Source organism: Meriones unguiculatus, chromosome 3 (genome assembly GCF_030254825.1).
Source record: "Meriones unguiculatus strain TT.TT164.6M chromosome 3, Bangor_MerUng_6.1, whole genome shotgun sequence".
NCBI classification, from domain to species: domain Eukaryota; kingdom Metazoa; phylum Chordata; class Mammalia; order Rodentia; family Muridae; genus Meriones; species Meriones unguiculatus.
Window position 1 is genome coordinate 138,814,433 of NC_083351.1, and position 14,693 is coordinate 138,829,125.

The 14,693-nt window shown below is 41.9% G+C and overlaps 1 protein-coding gene across 4 annotated transcripts in view; it reads left to right on the forward strand.

Annotated features, from left to right (window-relative positions):
* Znf438 (zinc finger protein 438) overlaps window positions 1–14,693 on the forward strand; it is a 125,545-nt gene that overhangs the window by 25,683 nt on the left and 85,169 nt on the right. For 3 of the 4 annotated variants that reach the window (XM_060380642.1, XM_060380639.1, XM_060380641.1), the window contains exons 2-3: window positions 9,152–9,229; window positions 12,201–12,290. Coding sequence is in view for 2 of the 4 variants with exons in the window: in XM_060380639.1 (XP_060236622.1) it covers window positions 12,241–12,290 (50 nt within the window). In the remaining 2 variants the exon portion in view is untranslated. Of the gene's footprint in view, window positions 1–8,246; window positions 8,324–9,151; window positions 9,230–12,200; window positions 12,291–14,693 lie in introns of those variants that run through there. The other variant, XM_060380640.1, reaches the window with a different exon arrangement.

Here is a 14,693-nt window from a genome sequence, read left to right on the forward strand (position 1 = left end):
GGTGGGAACTCATAGTTGCAGAAACTGTTGGGAGGGAGTGATATTAGGGAGGCTGAGAAGGAAAGGTACTTATATGTAACTGGTTTAGGGGAGCTTGGTTGAGGTTGAGGATATTTGATCATTCCATTATAAGGATTTTTTTCATTTTATTATTATTATTATTATTATTATTATTAATTACACTTTATTCATTTTGTATCCCCCCATAAGCCCCTCCCTCCTCCCCTCCCAATCTCACCCTACCTCCCTTTTCTGCATTCATGCTCCTCCCCAAGTCCACTGATAGGGGAGGTCCTCCTCTCCTTCCTTCTGATCTTAGTCTATCAGATCACATCTGAATGGCTGCATTGTCTTCTTCTGTGGCCTGGTAAGGCTGCTCCCCCCTCAGGGGGAGGTAATCAAAAAGCAGGCCAATCAGTTTATGTCAGAGGCAGTCCCTCTTCCCATCACTGTGTAAGCCCATTATAAGGATTTTTAGTGAGTGGGCTAGTTGTCAGAAATGTCTAACTCCCCACTGCTGTTTGACCAACAACAGACTTTAAAAAAGCCTCGTTAAACTGCTTTAACCAGTGATCATAGTAATCACTCCATGAGTGACTGCGTTGAGATTACATGGATGCATTGCTCAGTGCTATCCAAAAGTGTCAGTGGCTGGTGGCATTCTTGCTTGTCTCTGGCCCTAGCCAGTTAGGGCTGTCTCAAGTGCCTCTTCTGGTACCTCTCCACAGAGGACGAAACCTGCTGGCTGTTATGCTTTACTACTCAAAAGAAATTACTGTATGACTCTATTATTGTCACAATAGAAAAAGAAGCCCAATTGCTGTGTCTTTTAAAAAATTTTCACTAATTCTCAACATCAATTATGCATCAGTCAGAGTTCCTAATGGCTGAATGTTAGACAGGAGGATTCACAGCAATACTCAGTGGGAGGAGAGAGTGTGTGCTGTAAGTTCCATTTAACAGCCTCTTGACGCTTGGTCTTCAAAATTGAAAAAGTACGATCTGTTGAAGTCCATGTTGGTAAATGTGTTGTGATGGAACACTGTGACTCCAGTGTCTTGTTTTGAAATCTCTAGTAATATTTAAGGATGGCGGGAGGTTTTTGCGATAGTGGATCAGCATCTGGGCTAAAATAGTGTAGAGAGCCAGCATCTGAGGAACAGGCCTGTTCCCAGTGATTATGGAGCTCTTTTGGTTTGCATGTGTGTAGCTCAGGGTCTGACATCTCCTCTACCTGTTTGATTTGCTGTTTGCTGTCCTTCCACATGCTCTTCTGACCTTCCCTAATGTTGGAGCAGTTCAGCAACCTGGAAAAGGACCAGCCCCATTGGCTTGGCTGTGTTCTTGACATCACATGTCTGAGAACCAACATTGAAAATATTGACAACTGTTTAAAGCAACTGAGAAGCTTGCCATGAAGCCCCTTTGAGGGGATCTGTGCAATTACATTGGACATTTAAGCAGATCCACTTGGAACTAGCCTCTCTTTTCTCTTTGTTGCCCTGCTGTCTGAAGAATGTGTGTGTGTGCATGTTATGTTTAATTAGCATCTTTTTGTTGTACCTATTCATGTAAACTGAGCACTTCATTTTGGCCAAGAACAGATATATCAAAAAGAGATCTCAACCAGGGCCTTGTATAGCCATCTAAGAGGCCTGCATGGTCACATCTGCTTTACCAAATGAGCTACAGTGTTTCAACTTTCTTGGCTAAGCTACTTTTTAAAACTTCATAATCAGTTCAATTGTCAAGCTGGCTTAGAGTATTGAAGAAACTTTTACATAAGTAGATTCTGATTGAGTCCCATATTGTTTATGGTGGAAAGAATGCTTTCTCAGAAGACTAAGTGGGAACAAGGTGTTTAACTGTCAGCCAGGGGGGAACCTATTTGTCGGTCAGCTTTCAGATTCCAGGTTTCCGCATTTGTGATGAGCCTGCCAGCTCCCCCTCCCTTGCTCCCTGCCCACCCCCTGTTTTCCTTGGGGGAGGCAGTGATACAGCACACACAGCACACGAGTGGCGGTCTTCTAGTGTGGTGTCTTCTAGAGCAGCACTGTGTCGCCATGTCACTGTGGACTTATACTCTGCTCTGATGTGTGTGGGTAAAATGCTGCCTCTTTCCTGTCCGCTCTGCTTCTGGCTTGTGTGTGGGTAGGCAGTCTCCTGGCTTGTGTGTGGGTAGGCAGTCTCCTGGCTTGTGTGTGGGCAGGCAGTAGGGCTCCATTTATCACAGGCAGCAGGAAGGGCTCACAGATAGGAAAGGGTTACTGTTCATATTTCCTGTGCAGCTCCCTCTGATCTTCCTGAGCTGTAATTCCTTCACGATGCTAGATGCTAAACGTTCCCAGGCTCCCTTAACCTTCTGGCCTGCACGCGCTGGCCAAGTTTGTCCCAGGTGATTGTGTAGGCGAACAACCTACTGTTTCTAGAGGAGCACTCGTTTCTCTGTGAGATGGGCCATGATCTTTGCTTTGCGGTCCCAGAAGGACCTGTGAGTTAAACAACAGAACAGTAACATACTAGTTTTAAAACGGGTATCTAACAGCTATGTTTGTTGTCTAATTCTGTAGGCAGTTCTTTCTGCTGATTCTGACTCAGTGACTTTATGTCTGAAAACAAACACATCTCCTAGATTTGAAATTCTTCCTCTTAAAGCCACTCTGGAGAATTGAGCTTCCACCCTGAAGGCATGCTTTTCCACCTTCCCATCACACTTTTAACCAGTTATCCAGACAGTCACTTGAAGGTACGGCAGATGCAAAGTGGCAACACTCCTGTGTTTTTGACAGTTCAAAAGAGTGTGTACTCCCTACCTTTTCTCTAGTTTAAAAGTATTCAGGAGGCCATTTTGATTCCATATTTTAAATACATGTATTTTTATGGGTGACAAAATGTTTTCTATCTTTTTGCCTTTCTACTTTTTGCTTTAAAAGAAATATAACACCAGGAAGTCTAAATGTGCCCACAGGACAGCAAGTACCTGCAACCATTCTGCCCCTTCTCAGCTTCCACTAGGACACAGCTCTCTTGTCATATTGGCTCCCACAGCTCATAGCAGGTCCTGTTCTCTTTCAGAGACTTGGGGACAGAAGTTAAAGGAGTTTCTAGGATGATATTTTGCCACTCTGGCAGCATTAACTTTCCAATGTTGTAAACAGTGTAATGTAGTGCACTTTACTCCCAAGTGACGCAGCTTTACATGACGGGGTGGAGGGGTCCTTAGATTTGTTATGTTTGCATCCTTGGGGAGTCAACAGAATGCTTGATGGTTCTCATTTGTCTGTAGTTCTTTGGTGTAACATGAAGCCTGTTACGTAATAGGTGTCGGTAACAAACTTTTTTGAATGGTCTGTAAATAGCTTTTTGTAGATTCTTGATCCGTAGCGCATGTTTATATAAGTTCAGCCTTTCTCTTCGCCTCACATGGTAGACACTGCTTAGAATCTTTTCGCCAAGAAATAGGCTTTTCCATCCTTCCTATTCTGTCCCGACATTCTCCACCCCAAATCGTTAGGCAGTCTGTTCCTCACTGGCTTAGTCAAGGTACTGTGTGTCACAGAAAAGAAGCAAGAATGTAGTGAACAGTTACTTCAGATACAACATAGGAACGTTGCCCAAGCTTTGAGCAAATTCAGCGTTTTCATAACAGAAAGCATAAATTTCTCCCAAGGATGAACTGTTTCTAGGAACAACATTGACTAACACTACCAACAAATCAGCAGGAATTGGCTGAATGCTCATGTGAGCATTGCACCTCCCCAGGGTGGCCTCCCCAAGGATGTGAGACCTCTTACTCCTCCATCTAAGGTGCCTGAGACCTTTCGGTAACCGATCCAGCCCAAAGGTAACTAACCTAAAGTAAATTAGGCATGATTATGTGCAAAGTGAGAGGTTGAGGAGAGGGGAAGTCGTTTGGGCTGAGAGTAGAGTGGTGAAAGATTTGTAGAGGCAGTGTGGATACAACATTACACAAACAGTTGTGGTCTGGATGTCAAGATGTGGGGAGGCCTTTAAAAGCACCCCTGCTTTTAAAGTCACACATGCCCTGCTCCCTGCTCAGCTGTCCAGTGGAGACTATTCTCCATCTCGACTTGCTTGCCTTTTGTTCTCCTGCAGTGGAGACCTACAGCAGCTCCTTTAGCTAGAATCAGCTCAGGAGAAAATCCGTTTCACATTCTCCTTCCCACTTAAGCCTTACAACAGGAGGCTAGGAGGAAATAATGTAAAGTTACCATTTATGACTATAGAAAAGTGCACCTAACCTCACTGGCAAGATCAACTGCACACAGCCGACTGAAATATTGATTTGAATTTAGAGAGAAAAAAATTATACATTCCCTAGGAATTTTATTCACTTCTAAAAGCTTCTTTTATAATAAAGCAATTATTGTATTAGCCTCACAAAATATTTAACCCTATGTTTTGTTTTTTTTAAACAAATTTAATTTTTCTCTTGAGACAATTGATTTTATTTACTTGAAAAAACCAAACATACATTTAAGTTTAGTGTCAGACTTAAATGTTTAAGTCTGCAGATGGATGTTTTTGTTACATGGTCACAGGAAAAACAGCACAAAACCCACACTGGGCTCTCAGCATTGAAGATTCACTCAGCCATCTGCAGCTTTGGTTACTAGGTCTGCTGCCAGGGGCCAGGTCACATGGCCTGTGCCTGTTTCTGGATATGCCATTGTCCAACTCCATGTCTTGCTACCAGGGAGATGTGAAATATCTAACTTCCCACACTGTTTTGTAGTGATCTGGAATCTCTTAAGATATTAGTTGGTATTCTACACCTAAGGAGTTTGTTAGCTAATTTTAGGGAATTTGAGTAATCACAGTGCATATTTTTATTTTTTATAGCTCAGTATTTCCTGCAGTTGAGTTTGGACACACCCACTGTCTCCTAATTCCTTTCCTTTCTTCTTTAAAAATGCTTATTAAAATCTCCTGCAGGGCAGGTTTTGATGTGTCTCACACACACTGCGCATGTGTGTGCACACACACAATGTCACTAAAGCATGTTGCCATGTTGTTCCCAATGATCCATAGGAAGCAAAACATGTTAAAAGTTGTCTCATGGGCAACCGAGGGGCAGGTTGAAGTGGTAGAAGATAGGTTTTAGTTTGTTTCGTTCTTTTTACTATTAATTAGTCTCTCTCACAGAAGATAGATAGATATATATAAAGATATTAGCCTGAACCTTTTTTTGTAACATTAAGAATAAAAGGCAAAAGTAAAGCCTTACTTACTTGTAAAATATTATTTAAAACTTTTGTGAGTGCTAGCCTCCTTTCTGTCATCTGTGAACTAACTTTGTTTAGAAACGCCAAGATTGCAAAGGACTGTTACAGAAGTCAGTTTGCCATATGCAGTAGAGGAAATGTAGTAGAGAAAATTACAGTGTCACATTATGCTACCCTGTTGTCCTTTGTGGCTTCTGTTAGCCCTTGTGCTCTTCCCTACCTGAATGTTCCTCAAGGGGTATGGGGGGGGGATTGTGTCTTACTCCATCTGTGTCTTTCCACCTTCCAGCAGGCACTCCTTCAGTGTAGACACAAAGGAGAGACACATTCACAGCCATTCCTAAGGGCATATGTTAACACTGGTCACTGTCAGATCATTTGGGGATTTTTGCTCGTTTGTTCTTAGATAACTTACTAAATTTGTTCTTGAACAAAGTTCATACATACATTATATATAGTATATTATGATTACTGTCATTCTTCAGCCTCTCTGAATCCCCTTAAGTCCTTTGCCCCTCTCTTCAAGTTCCTTTCTGCCATTAATGCCTTTTGTTTTGTTTTGTGACTCACCCAGTTTAACTGGGGTCAGTTATGTTATCATGGGTTAGTGTTAGTTAGGGTTCTTTAGAGGAACAGAACTTAGAATGTATACAGAGAGAGAGAGAGAAAAAAAAAAGAGAGAGACAGGCAGACAGGCAAACAGACAAGAGACAGAGACAGAGATGGGATTTATTAGAATTGTTTATAGGGCGTGGTCCAGCTAGTCCAACAATGGCTCTCTACCAATGGAAGGTCCAAGAATCCAGTAGTTTAGTCTACTAGCCTGGATGTCTCAGTTGGTCTTCAGTGTTTGTCAGAATCCCAAAGAAGTAGGCTCTAACACCAGTGAAGGAGTGCACTTGGCAGCAAGAGCTAGCAGGCAAAGAGCGCAGGCTTCTTTATTCTGTGTTCTTTGTGTAGACTGCCAGCTGAAGGTGTGGCCCGATTAAAGGTGATCTTCCTACCTCAGAGATCCAGATGCGAAATGGGTCTTCCCACTTAAAATGATATTAATAAAAGAAAAATCTCTCACAAGTGTGCTCAGCCATTTGGGTCTTAGTTAATTTCAGATGTAGTTGAGCTGACAACCAAGGACAGCCATCACAATGGTTATGGAACTGAGCTATCCGTTGGAACTTGGTAGGCCCCCCAGTGTGTAGACAGCTGAAGACAACTGCTACCCTTCTTCCAAAATCCATCAGTAACCACTAATTCAACCTGGCTGTTGGGACTTCATGAACCTCTGTCCTATTCACTATGACAGCCCAGTCTTGTGCAGGCCCGTTGCAGTCAGCTGATGCTGCTGTGACGTCATGATTACATCAACTGTGCTGTGTCCACAAGAAGCACCCCACAGTCCTTCTCACCAACATTCAGCTCTCACATTCCTTCTGCCACTTCTTCCTAGGTAGTCCCTGAATGTTGGCATCCTGTTAGGGGCTGAATATCAACAATCATGTTCCTCAACACATTGATCAGCCATACATGTCTTTATTCACTGCCATTCATTGCAAAGAGAAGCTTTGCTGTGTCAGGCTAAGAGGAGCATTTGCTGGGCCATGAGCAGCTGCCAGAGCTAGTATTAACTCTTAAGAGAACTATGTTCCTTTCTTTTTAAATTATTTTATTCTTTGAGATTATAATATAATTACATCATTTCTTCCTTACCTTTCCTTTCTCCAAACCCTTACACCTACCCCTCCTTGTTATTTTTTCAAAGTCATAACCTCTTTTAAATTAATTGTTACTAGCTGCAAATATATGCAATATGTAACGTATACATAGTATATATACATGCATACATATGTAATTTCTAAGCCTGCTCAGTAACCTTTACTCCTGTGTATGTTTTCAGGTTATCAGTCCAACAGTGGCTCTCTACCAATGGAAGGTCCAAGAATCCAGTAGTTGTTCAGTCCACAAGCATAGCTGTCTCAGCTCGTTTTCAACATTTGCTTCTTGCTCTTTTTCAAAGTCACAGCCTCCTTTAAATTAATTGTTATTACCTATAAATACACATATATAAATAACATATACATACTTATATGTATACAGACATACATGCATGCATGTATATTTCTAAAACTGCTCAGTAACCTGTTACTCCTATGTATGTTTTCAGGGTTGACCATTTGGTATAGAAAACCAAAAATAACTTTAAAATATAGCTTATAATTTTAAATTTATATCTGTCCTAAGAAAATGTTTTAAGTGATAATTATAAGTACAAATGATATAGTTTACTAATTCTACTTCTTTCTTCTAAATTTCCCAATTTATAGAAGTTCTTATTTTCTTTCATGCCTTCCAAAAAAATTTTTTTTTCTAAGATCACAAGTAACCATTGAGTTCATCCCAGAGGAGACAGAACAGGGCAGTTCACCCCTTTCTTTTACTTTTCTTTCATTATGGATAGCAATATTTTGTGGGCTCCCATCTTCAAAGTATTTCTAAGACAAACAGACACTAGCTCAGAGCAGTGAGAGCAGTCACAAAGCCCATTCTGAAGGTGACCTTTCAGATAGGTGGTTGCAGTGTATTTGTTGGTTAGCGCGGGCTCTGGTGTTCTAGAAGTTACAGTTAATACCTCAGATTAGAAAGTCAGTCTGTTACAGCCCAGATTACTTGTGTGAAAAGGTTGGTGGTGGTTCTAGTTGTTAGTCTGGGCTGATTGGTGGGTCACTAGTCTAGTCCCCACACTGAAGAACAGCTTCAAGTAAGGTTTTGTTTTGTTTTTAACATTTTACTTCTATTGCAGTTGTGCCAATTTCTTCTCTTCTTGGCTACTGCAGTAACAAAAGAGAGTCCCTGCCTATGGAGTCTCTCACAGTCTCTTATCTGTACTCCAGTATATAAATAATCAAATGCACTTAGAGAGTGTGTGCTTATGTATATACCTAATGTAGGGTGTGTATGTGAGTGCCTGTATGGAGGCCAGGGGAAGACAGCCAGCATTCTGCTCTCTCACTCTCCACCTTGTTTTTTTGGGACAGGGTCTCTTACTGAATCTGGAGCTATGTGGCAGCCAGCAAGCCCAGGTGAGGCTCCTGACTCAAGCCGCAGAGCTGTCTGTGTACTCCATCATGCAGCAGCTCTGGTCAGGTGTGCGTGTCTCTCTCTTTTTACATGACTGCTGGGATCCAGACATGCATTTTCTTACCCTCTGAGCTATTCTCCAGCTCAGTCGCCCAAAATACGAAGTTGCATATGATTTTTACAGAAAACTTTTGTGGCTTATTATAGGTATAAATTGAAGCCTCATGCGCTAAATCTAGTATTTAACTCCTTAAACTGTGAACTCAACCCCAAATTCTTCCCCTTAGCTGCCTGTCAGCCTCCCATTGTCCATCTCTATCATCTTCCCAGAATGCAAAGCCTTCCCACATTGTCTCGAGGTAATTAACTCTAATGTCCCAGAGAGCCTTGTAGCACGTGGTGGAACTACCACAGTGTGATTTTCCCGTGCTTGTTTCATCTGGAGGTTTGTGAATTTCTTAAAAACAGGAACTGCATCTTAGTCAGCTTGGTATTTCCATGTTCACCAGGATAGTGACTAGAGTTCACAAGTCATGTACACCTAAAATACTTTTAAAAACCAGGCTTAAATGTTAAATGACATTTTCTCAAAGTTTTATTATCCTGAAGGGAAATAAATGAAGAAGAATATTATATATCTCACCTTTAAAAGTCTCTGAGCATGGTTTAGGGTTTTATTTTAGATTCTTTTGGCACATAGTATAAAGGATGTCAATTTTATAGTACTTCATATAATTTTTATTGCTTTTCAGGTGCAATCATCTAATTAGTTTCTGTAAGCTACCTATCAATCCTTTCCATTTTAACAGTTCCATTACATTTGCTTTCAGATAAAGATGAGTGTCATACATCATCCAGTATGGAAGTTTCAGAAGTTCGAAGACATTTGCTAAGTGAAGTTACTTAAAGTAAGTCTGAGCCCCAGCTCAAATCTGACTTTAGAGCAAACAATAAAGTGACACCTTTGCCACTTTGTTACTGTCAAATTTCTCAAACTGCCAGAGTACCTTGTAGTTCTGTTGTATATGAAGTCCATGTTGGGAAGTGGTAGGTCAGTAAGTTCTTAAATCCATTGTGCTGTTTTTAATACATGATGCCTATGCTCTTCTGACATCCGTGGTGGATTCTGCTAAACCAAGCTTGCTCTTTCCTCTGTCTTAAATCCCATGTGGCTTAGTTCTCTGTTGTGGTGGTAAAAATCATAGTGAAGACTACTTATGCAAGAAACAGTTTGTTTTGGCTTATGGTTCCAGAGGGTTAGAGTCCATAACAGAAAAGCAGAAGCAGCAGGCAAGCATGAGGAAGCTGAGAGTTCACACCTTGAACCATAAGCATGAAGCAGAGTGTGAAAGAGAGGGAGAAGATGAGGGAGAGAGGACGAGAGAGCAAGGGAGGGAGAGTGAGAATACACTGAAATGGTTTGAAGCAGAGCCCTCCCCCCACTTTCTCTACAAGACCACATCTAGACCTCCCCAAACAGTGTTGCTAACTAGGGACTGGGTGCTCAAACACTTGAGCCTTGGGGACGGGCCATCCTTATTCCAACTACCATTCCATATGAAACCATGAAGTTTCAGCTTCCAGCTGGAAGCACTGAGGCGTTCTTCTTTCTCTCTCTGCTGCCTGTATCTAGTGTTTGTTTTTATTCCTATGTTTCCCCCGTGTTTTGCCATGTAGCTTTTTTTGTGGTTTATATCTGCTGTTTTAGGTTATCTGGTTATAAATCAAAGATCTTGCCTAATTTTTGTCTCCCACAACATTTAGCATGGCCACATTTAATAGTGTTCAGGAATACTCGCTTAGCAAACTAAGGATGCACTTGGCTTTTCCCCCATCTTTCCCTCTGGTGTTCATTCTCATGGATACTTCTGATCCATGTTCATGGCAGCTAGTTATTCTTGTTATTCCCTCCTGGCTGCTAGCTTAGCCTAGGAAAATACTGAACATAGTACAATTAACAAAAAATGGTTAGTCCCAGCCTCAGAAATAATCTTTATCACAGAAGTTCATGTCTAACCTGTTGTTTGGAAAGCAGAAGGCATTTTTCCCACAAAACAATGTTAAAACTAGTGGTTAGTTTCTTAGCCAGCACTCCCAGGACTGTTTAGCTCAGATGTACCAGTGCTACTTCAATGCTAGGCAACTGCCATTTATTGTGCTGTCTTGTGGAGAAGCTATACCTCTGTGTCTCGAAGGCTGTAGAGCTGGGTCAGGAACTTGATGGGCTGAGCTGGAGCTCTGGGAGTCGTGCCAGCCACTCTTCCTCTAGCGCAGCTTGGGGACTGTGTCACAGACACTGACCTGCAGGCTCCTGATACTCTAAACTGGTGTTCTCAACCTGTGGGCTGAGATTCTTTTGGGGGTGTTGAGCAACCCTTTTCCAGAGGTTACATAACATCTATCCTGCATATCAGGTATTTACATTACGATTCATAACAGTAGCAAAATCACAGTTAGGAAGTAGCAATGACATAACTTTATTTTTGGGGGTCACCATAACCTGTGTTAAAGGCTCGCAGCATTAGGAAGGTTGAGAACCACTGCTCCAATCTAGGGAGAAGCACTCTGGCTCTCTAGTCCTCCCCATGGTGGATTAGGGTGGGTTTGGCAGTCCCTTTGCTTGGGAGGGCCTTTTTAAACAGGTGTAGAGAGATGAAGAACTGTTTCACTTTCCCTTTCTGTCCATCTGCAGCATAATACATATGCATGAAAAATACATAAACATGGAAATCATTCTGTCTATAGGGAAAACACATTAATAGCTATCACCCCTATATTTGACATCACGTCAGTTTTTGTGAACAAGTGATTATCATTTCTACATGGGTATAATGATGCTTCTAGTGAAAAACATGTCACTATGTGCATAAACAACCCTTGAGGTTGACAGGTTAGGTTGTCAGACTGTAAGAAAAATGACTTCATAAATTTAAGAGAATTTAATTTATTCAGTGATCATTAAGTGTTGCACACGAGTTCCTGATTTACGCTTAATACTGTTGTCAAAGCTAGAGTCTAGGGGGTGTGAACAAAAGATGCTGGAGAAAGTGTACCTTCCTCTAGGGCCTGAAATACAGGGCTCAAGGGCTTAAAGAAGCACCCTCAGTGAAAAAGTGTTGTTCCCATAAAATACTCTCCAGAGGAAACCAGTGAGTTTAGGATGCTCAGATGACAATCCCATTGTGATTCCATATTTCTGAAGGCAGTGGAGGCTCACTGGTCTCAGAAGAATAGACGAGCTGTGACTCAAGTTTGGAAGACTTGATAGTCTCAGGGGTAGTCTGCCACAGCCGAGGGCTCGAGATAAGCAAGCTGCCACTGCTATCTGGAGCAGAGGAGTTAGGTCACGTCGGCTGGGAAAATAAGTGTTTCAGTCTTGGCAGTTCAGAAGTGTCACCACCTTTCTTAAAGCTCCAGGTCTCAGAATCTTAGCTCTAAATGTTAAATAGTTTCTGGGACATGGGCTAGCAACGTATTTATCCTTTAAAGCTCCCTGCTGGTTTTGATATTCAGCTGATGTTGAAAATGTCTAGATTTCAAGTACTGGCCAAACCTAGGATAGCCAAGAATGCTCTGCCAAGGAGCTGGGTTTCTGACCCTCTGCCAATGGGTAGTTGCTCTCAGAGGTTTCTGCAGTAGATAGCACGGTCAAGTTGGAGTTTGCCAAAATAAATATGTTCTTCAAGGACATCTGAATGGAAGAGAAGTGGGAAACAGCTTGACTTAGAGTTTGTGATAGTATGAGAAGAGGAGAGGCATCATGTTTTAAAGTGTACTTGGTATGTGGGAGTTGGTGATACCAGCCTTGCCTATCACAGTCGACTCCATAAACTAATTATACATCCTCCTCTCATTAATTTGCTCTCTTTTCTCTTACAGCCTGGCGTCTTCAGCAGTAATTTCAGCCACTCTGCATTTAATGGAAGAAGACCGTCACCTGCTCATTACATGTCTAACTCACAATAGTAGGTGAGGTTATGTGTATGAGGAATACGCCCTTTAACGTAGTCATTGTAAAGCATTTAATGACCTTGCACATGTGCAGTAGCACAGCCTTAGTCCTGCATGATCACTCCAGGACTCAGAGTCATGTGTGTAAGGTGGTTAGTCATCAGCAGGCTTTTCTCCAGGATTAAGCGGAAACTTGAAGCAGTGTTCTAAGTCATGCCATGCATGTCGACGCTTTTCAGTTAGCTAAGTGGGGGAATCACTTTCCTGGTGACAGATTACAACCCTAGCCCCTCTCTTCCCTGTGCATATGCTTCCCCCTCCCCACAGGTGTTTGGTGCAGCCCCATGCTTCCCATTAGCTCATCACCTGCTATGTCACCAGTCCTGTGCAAGACTTAGAATATGAGCTTTTTGACTGGTGACAATGAGTTTATCGTTCCATCAGTATTACCATACTTTTAAGTTACTTCTGAAATAGATATTTAAGTTTTCATTTACCATTAAGGTTGGCTGACTGTGAGGGATCTGATAGAAGAGAGGGAGGAGAAGGTACCTAGTGTTTACCCAGCCCACTCTGAGCAGTCTTCATGTGGGTTTTGTCTTAGAACTCAGTTTCACAAACAAGGAAATGGGATTGTTTCTCTCTGAAGCACGAAGTCAGTGCAATAATGGAAACTAGTTTTGGTTGCAGCTTGGTCCATCGGAAAAGCCTATTCTTAGATCTTTATGATTTTATTTGTTAGGCTATCAGTGAACTTAGATCCAGGGAGTTGAGTACAGGCTTTACCTCCATCACTGACAAGCTGGAACACATGTATCAGATTTCTTCATCTCCTATCATTCTCATGAAATCTTCTTAGTTCATTATCCTCATACCTCCGATGGCTGTGAGAATAATGAACTAATGAGAGTCACTGCAATATTATAGGTAATTTGTGTAGCTTTTATAGGATTTTATTTTTATTAGTGCTACAAACTTTTCAAAATTGGTGTTTGTTAATATTGCTCGGACCAAACGCTAGTGAACCAGAGTGCATTGGTATGCTCTTACCACCTCCCTGGTCAGAGTGTATCCTGGCCTTTCACTGAGTATTTCCTGCCATTTGTCAGAAGTGGCCATTAGCACCCAGGCCACATTTAATAGATCTGACCTCTGGTTTGTGCTCACTGCAGTGGGGAGATGAGGTACCAAGTAGCAGTATGTTGTACTGGACTAGAGGTGACGTCATCCGTAGCTCAACTATTGTTGCCGTAATTTGAAGGTTTAGAACAAAGTCACCTTTTGTAAATGTTTTTACAAAATTGCTCTCAAAAATGATTTCAGATTTCCGGGAAACTTTAATGGTTTACAGGATAAAAGACACTGAGGGTAGTTACAGCTGTTCTAATCTATTTCTACTCCCTTCAGGTACACATGGAAGAGGTGAGAAATCTGGGCGCCTAGTAAAGTATAAGAACAGTGTTAGGAAGGAAGTAGCGGTAATGCCAAGACATGCCGAGGTCATGCCAGAGACTTACACAAAACCTTTCACATGACTAAGATCCAGGCTCCATTGGATACTGGCTTGTTTAAGCTGCTGTGAAAGTAGGGGAACTCAGTTGTTCATATAACTTTGGCTTCCACATCTGGCTTTAGATGTGGTTGGAGCTAGGAACTCAAATGATCTCATCTGGACTCTTTTAGCTCTGTTGGTTCCTTTATCATTTTTCAGACAGGCATATGTATATGTTAGGTTGCCACTAACTGCTCGTCTGTCATTCTTTGAATTTAGTAACAAACTGAAAGATAGCATGCCAGGCCATGTATTGCGCCTTCTGTCTGTGCCCTCTGTGTGCCTCTGTGAACACTCAGCGTGACTGAGAAGGACATATACTGCAGGACAGTGTGTCTTGGGTTTGCTCAGTGCTATTGCGGGCTTTCCAGTGACTGCGAACCATGCTGGGTCTCACAGCACGGAAGAGAGTTTCTTTCCTGGAGAAGTCTGAACCACGGAAAACTAGAGGGGTGTGGAGACAGTCGGCCCGAGTGATGCTCTCTGTTGGAAATGTAAGGACTCCACACACACACACACACACACACACACACAAACTCTTCACGATTCTGAGTAAAAACAAGTAAGAGGTCCTCAACATCACTGTCCAGATGGAAACATCCAAATGAGACGACAAGCTTGGCAAAGGGTTTACCTTTCTTTGAAGTATGAAAGCCTGGGTTCTTACCTCATAAGTGAGGTCTGTAAGGCCCTGAGTCCACCCACGGCACAACACAAAACAAAACAAAACTGAAAATAGGTTTTGATTCATAATATGTGTAAAAGCTGCATAATTATTCTAACACCGTGTCTTCATCAAATACTGGCTTTTGTATTAAATTTTACTGGTGACGCTATGAGTTCCCAAAGTTACTTTCTTCCAAAGCTTA